The sequence below is a fragment of the Aptenodytes patagonicus genome, chromosome 5, assembly GCF_965638725.1.
Source record: "Aptenodytes patagonicus chromosome 5, bAptPat1.pri.cur, whole genome shotgun sequence".
Lineage (NCBI taxonomy): Eukaryota > Metazoa > Chordata > Aves > Sphenisciformes > Spheniscidae > Aptenodytes > Aptenodytes patagonicus.
Genome location: NC_134953.1, coordinates 27,947,606 through 27,960,743, shown reverse-complemented (window position 1 = coordinate 27,960,743; position 13,138 = coordinate 27,947,606). Strand labels below are relative to the sequence as shown.

Here is a 13,138-nt window from a genome sequence, read left to right as displayed (position 1 = left end):
TTGGGTGCTGCAGGAGAAATTGATATTGTCTTTCTGTTCTTACTCTTCTGGAAATCAAGGTTTGAGTTTGGAAATTTGGTCTCAATTACAGATAAAAATTCCTCCTTCCTTTTCTTTTTTCGTAAGTCCATCACGTGTATTTGGCTTTGTAACTTAGGCAGGACAGCTATATTAGGCCATGACATTATTTTCTTCAAAATAAATAAAGTCTAGCTCTATCTCTAGAAAATGCTCTTCGGAGGACCGCTGTCTCTGGAGTTCTTAGGCTTTCTTCCTTCCTTTTATCATTAGGCAGGGTTTCTGATCAGGCAGTGATCTGCTGTCCTGCTACTAGCACCAGTGTTAGAGCATCTTTCTCGGGGGTGATCAAACGTGGTCAGGCCATGAGGGTATGCGAAAACATAGCGTGATCATCTTTGGTCCTCTACGACGAAACCGAGAGCTACGTGTTAATGCAAATCCAGCAAACGGGGCGAGGCCTTGTCCGGCCTGGCCGGGCCACAGCCTGCGCCGCTGAAGGCGGCAACCTCCACCCCGCTTCGTCCCGGCGGGGCCGCGGCCGGGCGGGGCGCTGCCGGGCAGGGACGCAGCGGCGAGCGGGGCCGCCGGGCGCCATGCCTGCCGCCGTGGTGGAGTACAAGGGCTGGAAGGAGGGCTACCGCTGCGGCTACTGCGCCTCGGAGCGGGGGAAGGTCTCCGCCGGTAAGCGGGAGGAGGTGGGACGGGACGGGGCTGCCCGGGCTCCTGTGGTGGGAGCCGCGCCCGGGGGCGGGGTAGCGCGGCCGCCCTCACTAAAGATGGGGGAGCTTGCCGGGGCGTGCGGGGAAGCCGCCGCAGCTGCCCGCGGTAAACACGGCGGGGCCGCCGTTTCCTGTGGGCGCTGCCCGTGCCCTGCCCACAGCAAAGATGGCGGCGGCGGCTGTTTCCGGTCGCCCCGGGGTGCGGTGTAGGGCGACGGGTAGGGTGCTGTCCTGAGCCGGGCGGCGCGGGAGATGGAGGCGGCCGGCAGCTCTCCGAGCATCGTCGAGTACTTCGGCGGAGAGGATGGCTACCGCTGCGGCTACTGCAAGAACGAGACCGGCAACCTCTCGCATGGTGCGGCCCAGAGGCAGGGCGGGCTGTGAGGGGAGCCGTGAGCGGGCCGGGCCGCGCCGCGCCGGTGCTGCCGGAGAAGGGGGCTGCTGGAGGCTACGGGGCTGCGCCTAGCTGGTGCCGGTGGAGCTGAGGGAGGCCTGCGAGCGGCGGGTAAAGGCGGCGGTTTGGCAACAGCCTCCGCCCCTCCCGCGTCTGTCCTGCCGGGAGCGGGCAGCTGCCCCTCCCTCCGGAAAGTGCCCGAAAGCCCTTACTGTGGGCTTGCCGGGGGGCGGGCAGCGCGGGCTTCTCGGGGCAGCCTGCGAAGCGAGACGGGGTCGGTGTGGGGCCGGGGCCGCCGGAGGCCATGGGCTCACTGGGAAACCTTGCCCTATGGTCTGGTTTTATAGGAGTACTTCTCCACTCTAGGGGCACACCGTCAAAAATAACGGGAAAGCTTTGTAAAGAATGAAATGTTTTAATTATTACTGTCATAACATACGCACCCTAACTAAGAATGTAGTTAGGATCTCGCCCTAAGTGTTCTCTTGGTACAGTTCTACTTCTCAGGTGCAACTGCCCTGCCTGACCCTCCAGCGACAGTCTGGATTAACTGGTAGATAAGAGCGTCTGCCCGGCAAGGCTCGATGGCTCTAAAGCTGTGGCTAGACAAGTTTTGCTTAGGCCAGCTCAATGGGAAGCGGATTATATTCTTTTGCCTGGTGAAGAGGTGACAGTCCCTGAGCTCTGCTCAGCTTGGTAGCCACCTGGGCTGTTGCTCTCTGAGGGGGTCCCTGGAATGGTCTGTGTCAGCTTCAGCCCCTCTCAGAAGAGTTCTGGCCCTGTGTTTCCGACTGATTTTAACAAAATTAAGGAACAATTTTATGTTATTTTGTTGGTGTATCTCTGGGAAAGATAGCAGGTGGAGAGGTAAACTTTTAACTTGTACGATCAGAGCAATATAGTTGATTGCATCCCACTTTTTTACACTTAATGTGGGTGTTGAAATCAGTAATTTACGAGATTTATGAGTATGCCAAATCCTTGAAAGACATCTGTTTGAAAGTCATCGTTGGCTACTCAGATTTACAGTAATACTTCTGTAGAACTTGTTGTATTTTAAAGCATAACTGTGGTCAGTCAAGTGTGTTACTGTATTATTTATTTCAGGTATGTGGGCCCATTCAATGACAGTTCAAGATTACCAGGACCTCATAGACAGAGGATGGCGAAGGTAAATTTAAAAAGAAAATACAAAGCCGTGTTGTCAGTTTAGATACAATTTAGAATCCAGATTTAAAATTTAGGTCTGTGGAAACAGTTAACTAGTTTCCATAAGTAATTGAAATAGAACTATTTGTCCAATGCTCTGCAACTTTTTGTAACATGACACTGTAACATGACACTGTTGAACAGGAAAATATTCAGTTATTTTGGAAGGATAGCAGTATAGCAGCAAAAAGCTGAAGAACTTGCATCTTGACTTTTGTTACTTGTCATGTAATATTTTTATATTAACAAAAAAGGTTGGTCTTCCATTTATTTTGTAGTATAAGCAACAAAATCAATACATATTTATTATTATTTCTAGAAGTGGAAAATATGTCTACAAACCTATCATGAATCAAACATGTTGTCCTCAATATACAATAAGGTAAGAAGCTCAAAATATACTACTGTAAGTGATTTGACTGCTTCAAATATGTTCAACCATTTGTGTTTACTGCTTTAAATACAGAATACTTGAAATATCTACTTTTAATGATACTTTGAATACTAAATATATGTTGTTGGGTTTGTGCACAGGCACATCAGCGGCTCAGTGATGTTTTCCTGTAAGCAACCTGCGAAGTCTGTACCCTTGCCTTTTGCTTTTGGGTTGCAATCCAAAGCAAGAGTCCTATGATTGCTCACTGGTTGCAGGTGAACCAGTATGTCTGTATCCCACAAACACTGCTTTAGTAGCCCAAATAAGAGAGGCTGTCTGTTGAATAGGTATGAATAATTCTAGATATGCTTTTCCGGCATTAGTAGTTAGTGTCAATGCTGTATCTGTAAGATGGATAAGTGAAAAATTCTAGTGTATTAGCCTACTAGGAAAGCTTTTTACGCAGTGCTTGAGGTCACCTTGGCATATTTTAGTGATTATAGTGATATACACACAAAACATGTCATAAAGAATGATATTATGCAATACAAGGCAACATAATTTTATTAACTCAAAAGTGGTGATAAAATATTTGACCACTTAATATAGGGAAACTTAAGAAATATTTAGAAAATACATATATAGTGTAATTTTTTAAAGTGGTTCCTTAACATTTTTTTTTTTAAATAATCTTTCACAAAGGAAACGGTCATAATTTTTTCTTTTTAAGGTGCCAGGCTTTGAGTTTTCAGACCTCCAAATCTCACAAGAAAGTTCTGAAGAAGATGTTGAAATTTATTTCCAAAGGAGATGTTTCGAAAGTAGTGAGTGAAGGTAAGAGATTCTTAGTGTTTGAAAACCAATACTGGTGTTTGAAAGGAGGATCAAGTACCTGCTTAGAGTGATCGAATGGCTAATATGCTTTGATTTTTCTATATAGACCCCTTTATAAAGGTCTGGGTAGGTTGTGTCTTTACAGTGTGTTTTGAGTCAAGAGGACTATGTAGCCCCGAGACCAGCTTGTGCAGCTGACTTGCTCTATTGAAGAATATGTTTCCTTACCTTTTGCATAGACCAGCTTATCTGGTCATCTCTGGGTATGTGCTTACTTTCTAGCTGGGTGCCGTAGAGCATTAGACCCTGTTTTTACCTCTGTCATAGAAGTGATAATCTGGAGAGGACTAAGCAGGACTGGGTGGCAGAGAAAAGGAAGAGCAAGCAGGGAAAGGAGAGTTTTTCTTCCAGGTGATCGAACAGTCACACCTCATTTATCCAACACCAGAACCAGCTATTCTCAGTTGTGGTGGAACTTGTTGTGTTGGTTCTGAATCATTATGATTTGCCTCGTGTGTGTGTGTGTGTGTGTGTGTTAAGTTTTTTGGATTTTTTTTTTTGTTGTTGTTTGTTTGAAGTTATGGCATGAGATTAGTTGACTGCCCCATTTTAGTGGAGAAAATAAAACTGTTCTCATAAATGAGTCGGTGCTAGTAATCGGGGTCATAAAGGAAGTTTTCCATTTTCAGACTATTGCAAACAGTCACTTTATCTGTTGGAAAACAGTTGTAAAATTGGAAATGAATTAATGTTAATGTTAATTGTGCAAAGTGTGAGCTGCGGTTATACAGAGAGAAATTCACTCATGCAGTTTTTAATTATTTACAGAAGAGCCTATGGATTCCCATATAGAGGATGTGGCTGCATGCGATTTTGCATACAAAAGTGGATCTCATGTCAGTCAGTCTGAACTGACTCCCTTGAGTGTGGATCACACAGAGAGGGTGGAGAATGAAGATAAGGACACAGGAGTAACAAAAGAAGAGGTGAATGTGCAGAAGGTGGAATCAGGTTCTCTTCAGATATGTGCGGATAAAGACACACCAGTCCCTGGAGAACCATCACGTCCAGCTAAAATTGTTCATGCACCACCTAAACCAGGTAGTCAGATTTCTGGTAGTAATTGAAATATACTGTCATGATTTTGCATGTTGTTGAAGTCCTCCTTTTTATCTTGCCTAGTAAACTGTTTCTTTTTATTCCCTATACTCTTACCAATTTATGGAATTATAGTGTATAAATTGAGAGGTGCTGCGTGTTACTTGTTTTCTTAGTTTTTCCTTAAAGTTGCATTGATTTTCATTATATTCTTTTTTTTTTTTGGTTTAGTTATTGAGAATATGTATCTACAGCTGATAGTTTTCTGTAAGCTATTTAGATTGCAGTCAGATAGGTCAAGGTGATTGAATCTCATCAGACATTGGGACCAGTTTCCAGTTTGGGATACTTTTGCGTGCAGAATAAGATGTACATCCAGCTTTCCCTTTCTTCTATATGATGTGGTGACTCAGGCTTTATGTACCTTGAGGTATGGTTCATAGAATCATAGAATATCTCAAGTTGAAAGGGAGCCATAAGGATCATTGAGTCCAACTCCCTGAGTTGGACTTCCTGGTTGTGCAAGACTAAGAGCTGGATACAGCTCTGGCTGGTGCTGCAGGAGTGCTAGTTACTGAGTTAGGTTAAGGCTTAACCTTGTCTCTTGTGCAGCAGTGGGAAACCAGTTTAAGACCCGAGGAAAAACACCCTAGATATTGTTTTTACATTTCTTTGTTTCTGCAGGTCATCTTGTTGTAATACAAATTGTGTTGTTTACACCCTGTGAATAACTTGTTTAAGACTATATTTTTTTATGCTTTCACAGACTATTTGCCACAGATCTAACTGGCATTGGAAATACGTTCAGTATGTTGTTGTGTTGTTATTTTGTAGGCTTAAAGAAAATTGTATAGCTTTCTGCTGATTTTTAAAAAAAAAAAAAAAAAAAAAAGGTACAGATTCTTCTGGTCCCCTATAAAGAATGACATTTTCTAGTTGAGCTTTTTTATCTGTTTGGGAGCTTGCCTTGTTTTAAATTTTGGCTAACTTTAGATTAGAAAAACAATGTCACTAGAGGATGTGAAATTATGAAAAACTGTAGTTATTTTTCCTTTTTTTTTTTCTTGCTGTGAACTTAATATTACAGTTTTGTAAGGAAGTGCAGTAAGTATGTACAAGTAAGGTAATCTCCCTCATTTTACTTCTGATGCATTTATACAATGCTACGGCTCTCCTCTGCCAAAAACTGAAGGTAAATGCGTATTAATTTCTACAGTTTTGTGTGAAAGTACGTGGAATATTGGTGGCGTTTTTAATATAATAATATTAATAATTTTTAGTATAATACAAATTTAATAGTATGGTCACTTTTTTCAATATGGAAGTTATCCCAGTCAAGCTTTTGTACCGTCATTGTAAGGATTTCTGAAATGCTGCCTTTGGGCTGAATTCGAACATGAAACCTTTACCCTAAAAAAGGATAACCTCATTGTCAGTCATCTGACTGTAATCCTTTTTGTGTGATAGCTGTTATTGTACCCCTTGCTGTGGCACAAGAGCCTGGAGTCTGCATCTGCTTGCAGTGGTGTTAAGCTTCTCATATAGCTGCTTGTGACAGGGAAGACCATATGCTGGTGGGTGATCCCCTGCATGGTGTGATCATGCAGAGGAGTCCTTGAGGGTCCCTGAGGGAAAAAGAAATGCTGGGAAGTACTGCTACCAGGACCTGCCCACAGAGTGCTGCGGGTTGCCTCTCCTACAGCTTCTCTTGTGTCCTGGCTGGGTTCTTGTGGGACATGGGTGATTTCTGGAAGGAAGATGGTAAGGGGTGAATGGATTATTGCCAGAATAATTCATTTGACCAATAGCCTGCACTGGAAAAGAAGGTAGAATTGCTGACAAGCTCTTTGTGGCCCAAAGGTTGCAGGTGAGGCAGCCTTGTCTTACAGATCATGTTTCCAGTTTTGCATAGCCTCTACAGTGGCCTGTTCAGAAAAATAAAGGGTATTTTCTGAATTGCAGTTAGCCAATACATCGCCAGTAATGTTAGTTAAAATCCTAGTTGGAGACTGGATACTTCAGAATTTCTGCATGTGTTGGGATGTCATACTAATTCCTAATTTCACTCACCTATTATTGTTGTGCCAGTATTTATGAGAACTTCAAAGTACTTTTTCCTTCATAAAGATTTTTGTCACCTTCTATAGGGTGGCTAATTTTAAGTAAAATACTGTTTTTTCCTTAATGAACACTCATTCCATTTGGATCAGGTTTTCACCAGCTTAACAAGCAATTTTGCATCTAAACAAGAAGTAAAGTTTTCAGAAATGCTTGATCAGAAAACCAGTAGTGCTGCACAGAAGCAGTACTGCTACACGTTCCTGAAAACTATTCCAGAGTTTTTAAGACTGTATTTAATATTTTGATTTTATAAAATGCAGTCAAAACTTTTATAGCCTTTATATAGTTTATAGTTTATATAATTTTTATTTGTTGTGCAAATTTTCAAAACCCTCTTGTTTTTATAATAATTGATGACAAACTTTGGGTTATGTAAACTTCATTTTGGAAGCAAACTGAGTGGATATTGACAGCAGATGGCAGTCTTGGGTAAATTATTAGTGTAAACCTGCCATTGTTTTGAAAAAGGTGAGGTATGCTCTTCAGTTATGTTAAGAGTAACATTGGGTAAAACTTGAAACACTGGAAATGCAGATAAAGAAAGCCTGAAACGTTGTTTGTATTCTATTTCAGAAAACGGGGGTTTACTTTTATAGAGGAGAAATATGCATTAGTGTGCTTCTTTCTTTCTGGAGGTTTTAAATGAAATAAATGTGAATAATAAATGCATCAGAAAGCTTATTTAATTGGTCCTTAATCTTTTTTTAAGGGTAGGTGGTGTCACAGGTCAAATTCAGTTTAAAATTTTCCAGATAGAAAGATGTTTAGTTTTCATCTTGGAAAATGTAGACTTATTCCACAATAAGATTGTTTAATTGCATTTTTATTCCTTTATAAACAAAACAGGTCATTGTCCTATAGGAATAACGGTCTGTTTCTGCACAGTTTCAGATAGAAAAGAAGGCTTGCTTATGTCTCTATGCACATTCATTGTTTTAAGAAGTTTTTCTTGGTAACTTACAGCTTATAGAAGATACAAGACATGAAACAGATCCCGATACAGATGAAGTACTCAAACATTCTTCAAATGTATCATGAGTATTTTAAATAAACTCTTTCTCTGACTTGTTTGCTCATGGACAGGTCACGTAATGTCTGTAACTTCCTCATAAATATTTGTCCTTTTCTGGTGAATAATTTTAGCTGTATGGATGAAACAAATACTCAAAAACCTGAGCTGAGAGGTGAGAACACTTGATCATAAAATCTGCTAGTGCAACTGTAGGGTGTCTGAAGAGTGCCAAAGTGGTATTAGCTCCTCTTCCAAGTCCCTGAGATGCTCTCAACATTTCAGCTGTCATGGAGTCTGCATGACACAACCAGGCTGAGACTTTTCTGGGTGAGCCATGAAGAGCTTGCTGCTAACTTGCCCCAGGAGCGCACTTATAAACTCTCTAAATTCAGTATGGTATGCACATTAGAAGGAACTGTTTACAGCCTTACTGATGCTTGAAAATTGATCCCAATATAAAGTATTTTGCCAATTTCTATGATGTATCTATTGGTAAAGAAAGATGCAGGCAGCGGCTCTGAGGGGTGCCATTCTTTGCAGGTGAAGTGACTCTTAAACACATCAGTGAGCTTTTAAAATATCAGTGCTCTCACCATTTCCAGTCTGAAGAAGTATATCACTGTACCCATTGTCCATGGGAAGGTTTGAAGCTGGTAGAGGACAAGAAAGATGTCACTTTTGGCTAATAAGTTACTAGTAAGAAGAAAGAGGAGGAAAGAAAGCTCTAACTACATTTTCATAGGAGTTCTGGAAAAACAATTTCCATGTAATTTCCAGGCCTCCAAGCGAGTAAAATGGGATAAGCTGTAGTTAAGTATGGGTTTGGATTCTTCTTTATTGCTTGTAAATATTAATGGAGTTGGAAATGTGTCTTCTTCCTAATGCTTCAAATGAAAGCACCTCACTGTTCAGGGTACTTTCCCATTTGAAAACGTAAGTCTTTCAAAAGTTGCCAGTGTGTCTTTTGCAAATACATGGATTTCAGGAGAATGCTAATGGCATAAAAGATTTCTTCATCAGTTTTTTCCACTCTTCCTCTTCTTTTGAATTTTTTAATATTACGACTCTTTTTTTGGCCTCCAATTCATCTACCGCTGCCTTAAAAAAAAAAAAAAAAAAAGGTAATTAAAAAATGGAGAATTAGAGTTACTTTGTATTCCATTAGCTGGCTGCTGATAAAGTACTGAGTGCAACTTTCCCTCTCTATGGAACTCGGCAACAGCAGCTGCCAGGCTGACACAGGTATTCCTTGAAAATTGATTACCTCTCCCACCGCTTTTTCCAGCATATAGCTCTTACACAGCTTCTGAGGTGAGGTATGGTGTTCAGTTACTTGTGTGTGCTACATGGAATAGCCAACAATGATGTACAAAACTTAAGGAAAGATGAAATGCAGCACTGAGAGTGTTAGGAAGATGTTTCTTGCTTTTTGTAATTTTTATAGATTTGAATTTATGGATTTACAATCAGTATCAATGAAAATAATACCGTCTAGGGAAATTGCTACTTGTAAGTAGATTATTTGTTGGGTAACCATCCTTTCAGTGCATTTGGTTGGTATTAATTTTTCTAGTACTGGCATTCTTATATCTTGACTTTTTATCTTACATTACTGTCCTAACTATGAAATTAATCTAGTCCCTTTGTTGAGGAATTTGGACCACTCTACATTTTTATTTGTGCATGTCTTTGGATTTATATTCCTTTAAAACTAAGTTCTTGTAGTACTAATTACTATTTTCCATGCTGATCTGTTTGTTTCCTAGGTTTGACTTCTCTTTTAAGTAAATAGCATTTCACAAATAGAACGTTATGAACAGTTGATCTGTTAAAGATGGGGGTAAATTGATAAAAGTGAATCGATTAGTAAAAATAGACAATCTGAATGTAATTTTAGGTGAAGATTGGGACCGGTACTGTTTAATATCTTCATCAATGACATAGACAGTGGGATCAAGTGCACCCTCAGCAAGTTTGCAGATGACACCAACCTGAGTGGTGCAGCTGACATGGCGGAGGGATGGGATGGCATCCAGAGGGACCTGGACAAGCTGGAGAAGTGGGCCTGTGTGAACCTCATGAGGTTTAACAAGGCCAAGTGCAAGGTCCTGCACCTGGGTCGGGGCAACCCCTGGTATCAATACAGGCTGGGGGTTCAATACAGAGCAGCCCTGCCGAGAAGGACTTGGGGGTACTGGTGGATGAAAAGCTGGACATGAGCCAGCAGTGTGCGCTCGCAGCCCAGAAGGCCAACCGTATCCTGGGCTGCATCCAAAGAAGCGTGGCCAGCAGGTCGAGGGAGGTGATTCTGCCCCTCTACTCTGCTCTGGTGAGACCCCACCTGGAGTACTGTGTCCAGCTCTGGAGCCCTCAGCATAAGAAGGACACGGACCTGTTGGAGCGGGTCCAGAGGAGGGCCACGAAAATGATCAGGGGGATGGAACACCTCTCCTCTGAAGAAAGGCTGAGAGAGTTGGGGTTGTTCAGCCTAGAGAAGCGAAGGCTTCGGGGAGACCTTCTTGCAGCCTATCAGTACTTCAAGGGGGCTTATAAAAAAGATGGTGGCAAACTTTTTAGCAGGGCCTGTTGCAACAGGACAAGGGGGAATGGCTTTAAACTAAAGGGGGGATAGATATAGACTTAGATATAAGGAAGAAATTTTTTACGCTGAGGGTGGTGAAACACTGGCACAGGTTGCCCAGAGAGGTGGTGGATGCCCCATCCCTGGAAATCTTCAAGGTCAGGCTGGACGGGGCTCTGAGCAACCTGATCTAGTTGAAGATGTCCCTGCCCATGGCAGGGGGGTTGGACTGATGACCTTTAGAGGTCCCTTCCAACCCAAACTATTCTATGATGATTCTATGATTCTGTGTAAGCTTATGTGGCCTTTTACTCTTCTTTTACATGACATAAGTAGCATTGGTACTAATGGCACTGGCATTGGCAGCATTTCTATATACTGCATAAGGATTCCAGGTGACAAAAAATAGATCCTTTTTTTGTGTGTGTGTCTTCTACAGGAGTCTGTTGTGTAGCCACCTGGGTTTTTAATGCAGTAGAACAATTCTCTGTGAATTTGGCTGCGAGGTTTTGTGGTTGTGTTTTTTCCTTTCAGTATTTCAAGCTGATCCTATAGCTATTTGGATGTAGTACACCATCATACCATACATTAAACAGGAACTTTTCTTTGTTTCTGAGAGGGGGCTGTGGCAAAATGATTTAAGGATAGACTTAGCAGGAAGCCTTTTCATTTTATTTTTTAAATATATCCTTGGCTCTGGAGTGGAATCGTGGTCAAGGTGTTTCCATATTAAAGTGCTGCATTAAACAGCTGTAGAGGAAAAATCATTGCAACTTAGCTTGGCATGAGGTGTTGTTGGTAGTTGTAAATGGGAAAGATGTTATGTCCAGACTAAGGTCTGCAGTAAAGGTGATTTTAACCATTTATTTTCAGTGATTATGTAAGAACTACTTGTTTGTTGCAAAATGTGGTGTTTAATTCTTTGCTTATGCCCTTGCAGGCAAAGGGGCCGATCTGAGCAAGCCACCATGTCGAAAAGCAAAGGACATACGGAAAGAAAGAAAACTGCAGAAACTCCTTCAAAACCAGATGTGCACCTTTGAAGGCTCTCCACTTCAAGCAGGAGATCAAATTTTCCTCTTGCAAAACTCTAAATCTAAAACAAACCAACCTAAAACCATTGAAGACTTCATTTTTGTCTCTTTACCTGATGATGCACCGCACAAATTAGAGGTAATATCTCATTCACTGTTGTTGGAGGCAAATTAAGGAAAAGTCTAGTTAAGGAGTTTTTGAAATGCTTAGGTGTTTAGCATCTGTGACTTTATGGAATGGTTGTAGTTTAAATCTTGGAATGTATGTGGTACTGCATGATATATGTATATGGTGCAGCTGAGCTCTGTCTAACCACAAGAGGGTACTCTTGCACTTGCAGTCAGTCGTAGCAGAGACCAGTACAGTTACCAAAATAACTTGTAAATTGATTTCATACAGTGTGACTTGAAAATGAAAGACTTTGAATTAACTGAGTGTTGAATGATGAGAGAGATTCAATATTTAGTTCTGCAGTATATAAATACTTAAACTATCTATGCTAATGAATCTTGACAAGAAAGCAGTAACTGTTCATAAAATTAAACAGATAAGAAGATAGATGCTCTTTATAAATGTCATTGATGTGTGTTGGTGTCTTTGGAAGCCATAAAAGTGATGGTAGAAAACTTTGCTTAATTTACCGGTTGCCATTAAATCTATTAGTAATATAGAGGCAGTCATCTGGAAGACTTTTGGACTTTCTAACCCATAAAACCATTTTTTTTTCTTTTTTTTTTTTCTGGAAGCTGGAAAACTACATGAATATAAGTATTTTCCTGGAGTTACTATTATCAATGATGGCATTGGAAGTTAAATTTTTAATATTCTTTTGGTAATTATTCAAAGAGGTAGTGATGATGACTTAAAAGATTCACCCTGAATAACTGACAAGAAGCCATGAAATTGATCCATCTCACTAACTCCTCCAGATTTTCTGATGAGTTGTGTAACAGAAGTACGATGGTTTTGTCTGCACATCTTCATTTACAAGATGCAGGGAGAATTAAAAGGAGGATGGTTCCAGCAGTGTTTTCCCAGACTGTCTTTGCTCTTTACTATGGCTGTCAAGTGTGGTGGTTTTTTTTTTGTAGATCAGAACCATACTGAAAATTAAGTGTTTTTTGAAATGAACATGTCCTTAAATATGCTTGAAAAGAAATGCACTGTTGCTCATGTGATAGCATCCTTTTGGTTAGGGAGCAAGAATTTTTACTAAGAACAATTTTTAATTTGTAGTTTTTTAAAAAAATAATTATTTTATTTTTTTGTGTGTAAGTGTGATGGTGGGGAAGACAGATAACTTCTTATTACAATTAACTTGTAACTGAATGTGGAAACATTGTTTCATCTTCCTCTTTCAATTTGAAAAATATCAAGAAATCCCCTTGGGATTGCTGCAAAAAAACATAGTCTTTATCTAAAGAGCACAGATATGAGTTTTCCAAATGCATGGGTCCTTCAAGTATTTTTCAGTATAGTGTGAAACTACAGGAGAAGATTTTAAGAAAAGTACAGAAAAATCTCTTTAAAATGTCAATCTGCATACCATTTATTGGTATGATTTCCTAAAAACTGTGTAGTTCTTCTGTAGGCGTTTTAGTCATCTTAATTTGCTGTTTGAAAACCTTGTATGTTATTCAGTGTAAATGTAAAGGCCTTCAATAGCCTAAATTGAGTTGAAGAACTGGAAGGCTATTGGCTAATATTAATTAAATTGTTAGGGCCCTTGTGCAGGAAT

At 40.7% G+C, this 13,138-nt stretch overlaps 1 protein-coding gene across 9 annotated transcripts in view; it reads left to right on the top strand.

The window, feature by feature from the left end:
- Positions 1-624: 624 nt before the first annotated feature.
- Positions 625-13,138, top strand: part of ATE1 (arginyltransferase 1) — an 88,030-nt gene continuing 75,516 nt past the window's right edge. For 6 of the 9 annotated variants that reach the window (XM_076339152.1, XM_076339150.1, XM_076339153.1 and 3 more), the window contains exons 1-6: positions 923-1,095; positions 2,242-2,305; positions 2,663-2,725; positions 3,450-3,553; positions 4,382-4,654; positions 11,306-11,538. In XM_076339152.1, coding sequence (XP_076195267.1) covers positions 993-1,095; positions 2,242-2,305; positions 2,663-2,725; positions 3,450-3,553; positions 4,382-4,654; positions 11,306-11,538 — 840 coding nt within the window. In that variant the 5' untranslated portion in view covers positions 923-992. Of the gene's footprint in view, positions 703-922; positions 1,096-2,241; positions 2,306-2,662; positions 2,726-3,449; positions 3,554-4,381; positions 4,655-11,305; positions 11,539-13,138 lie in introns of those variants that run through there. The other 3 variants (XM_076339157.1, XM_076339156.1, XM_076339159.1) reach the window with 1 other exon arrangement.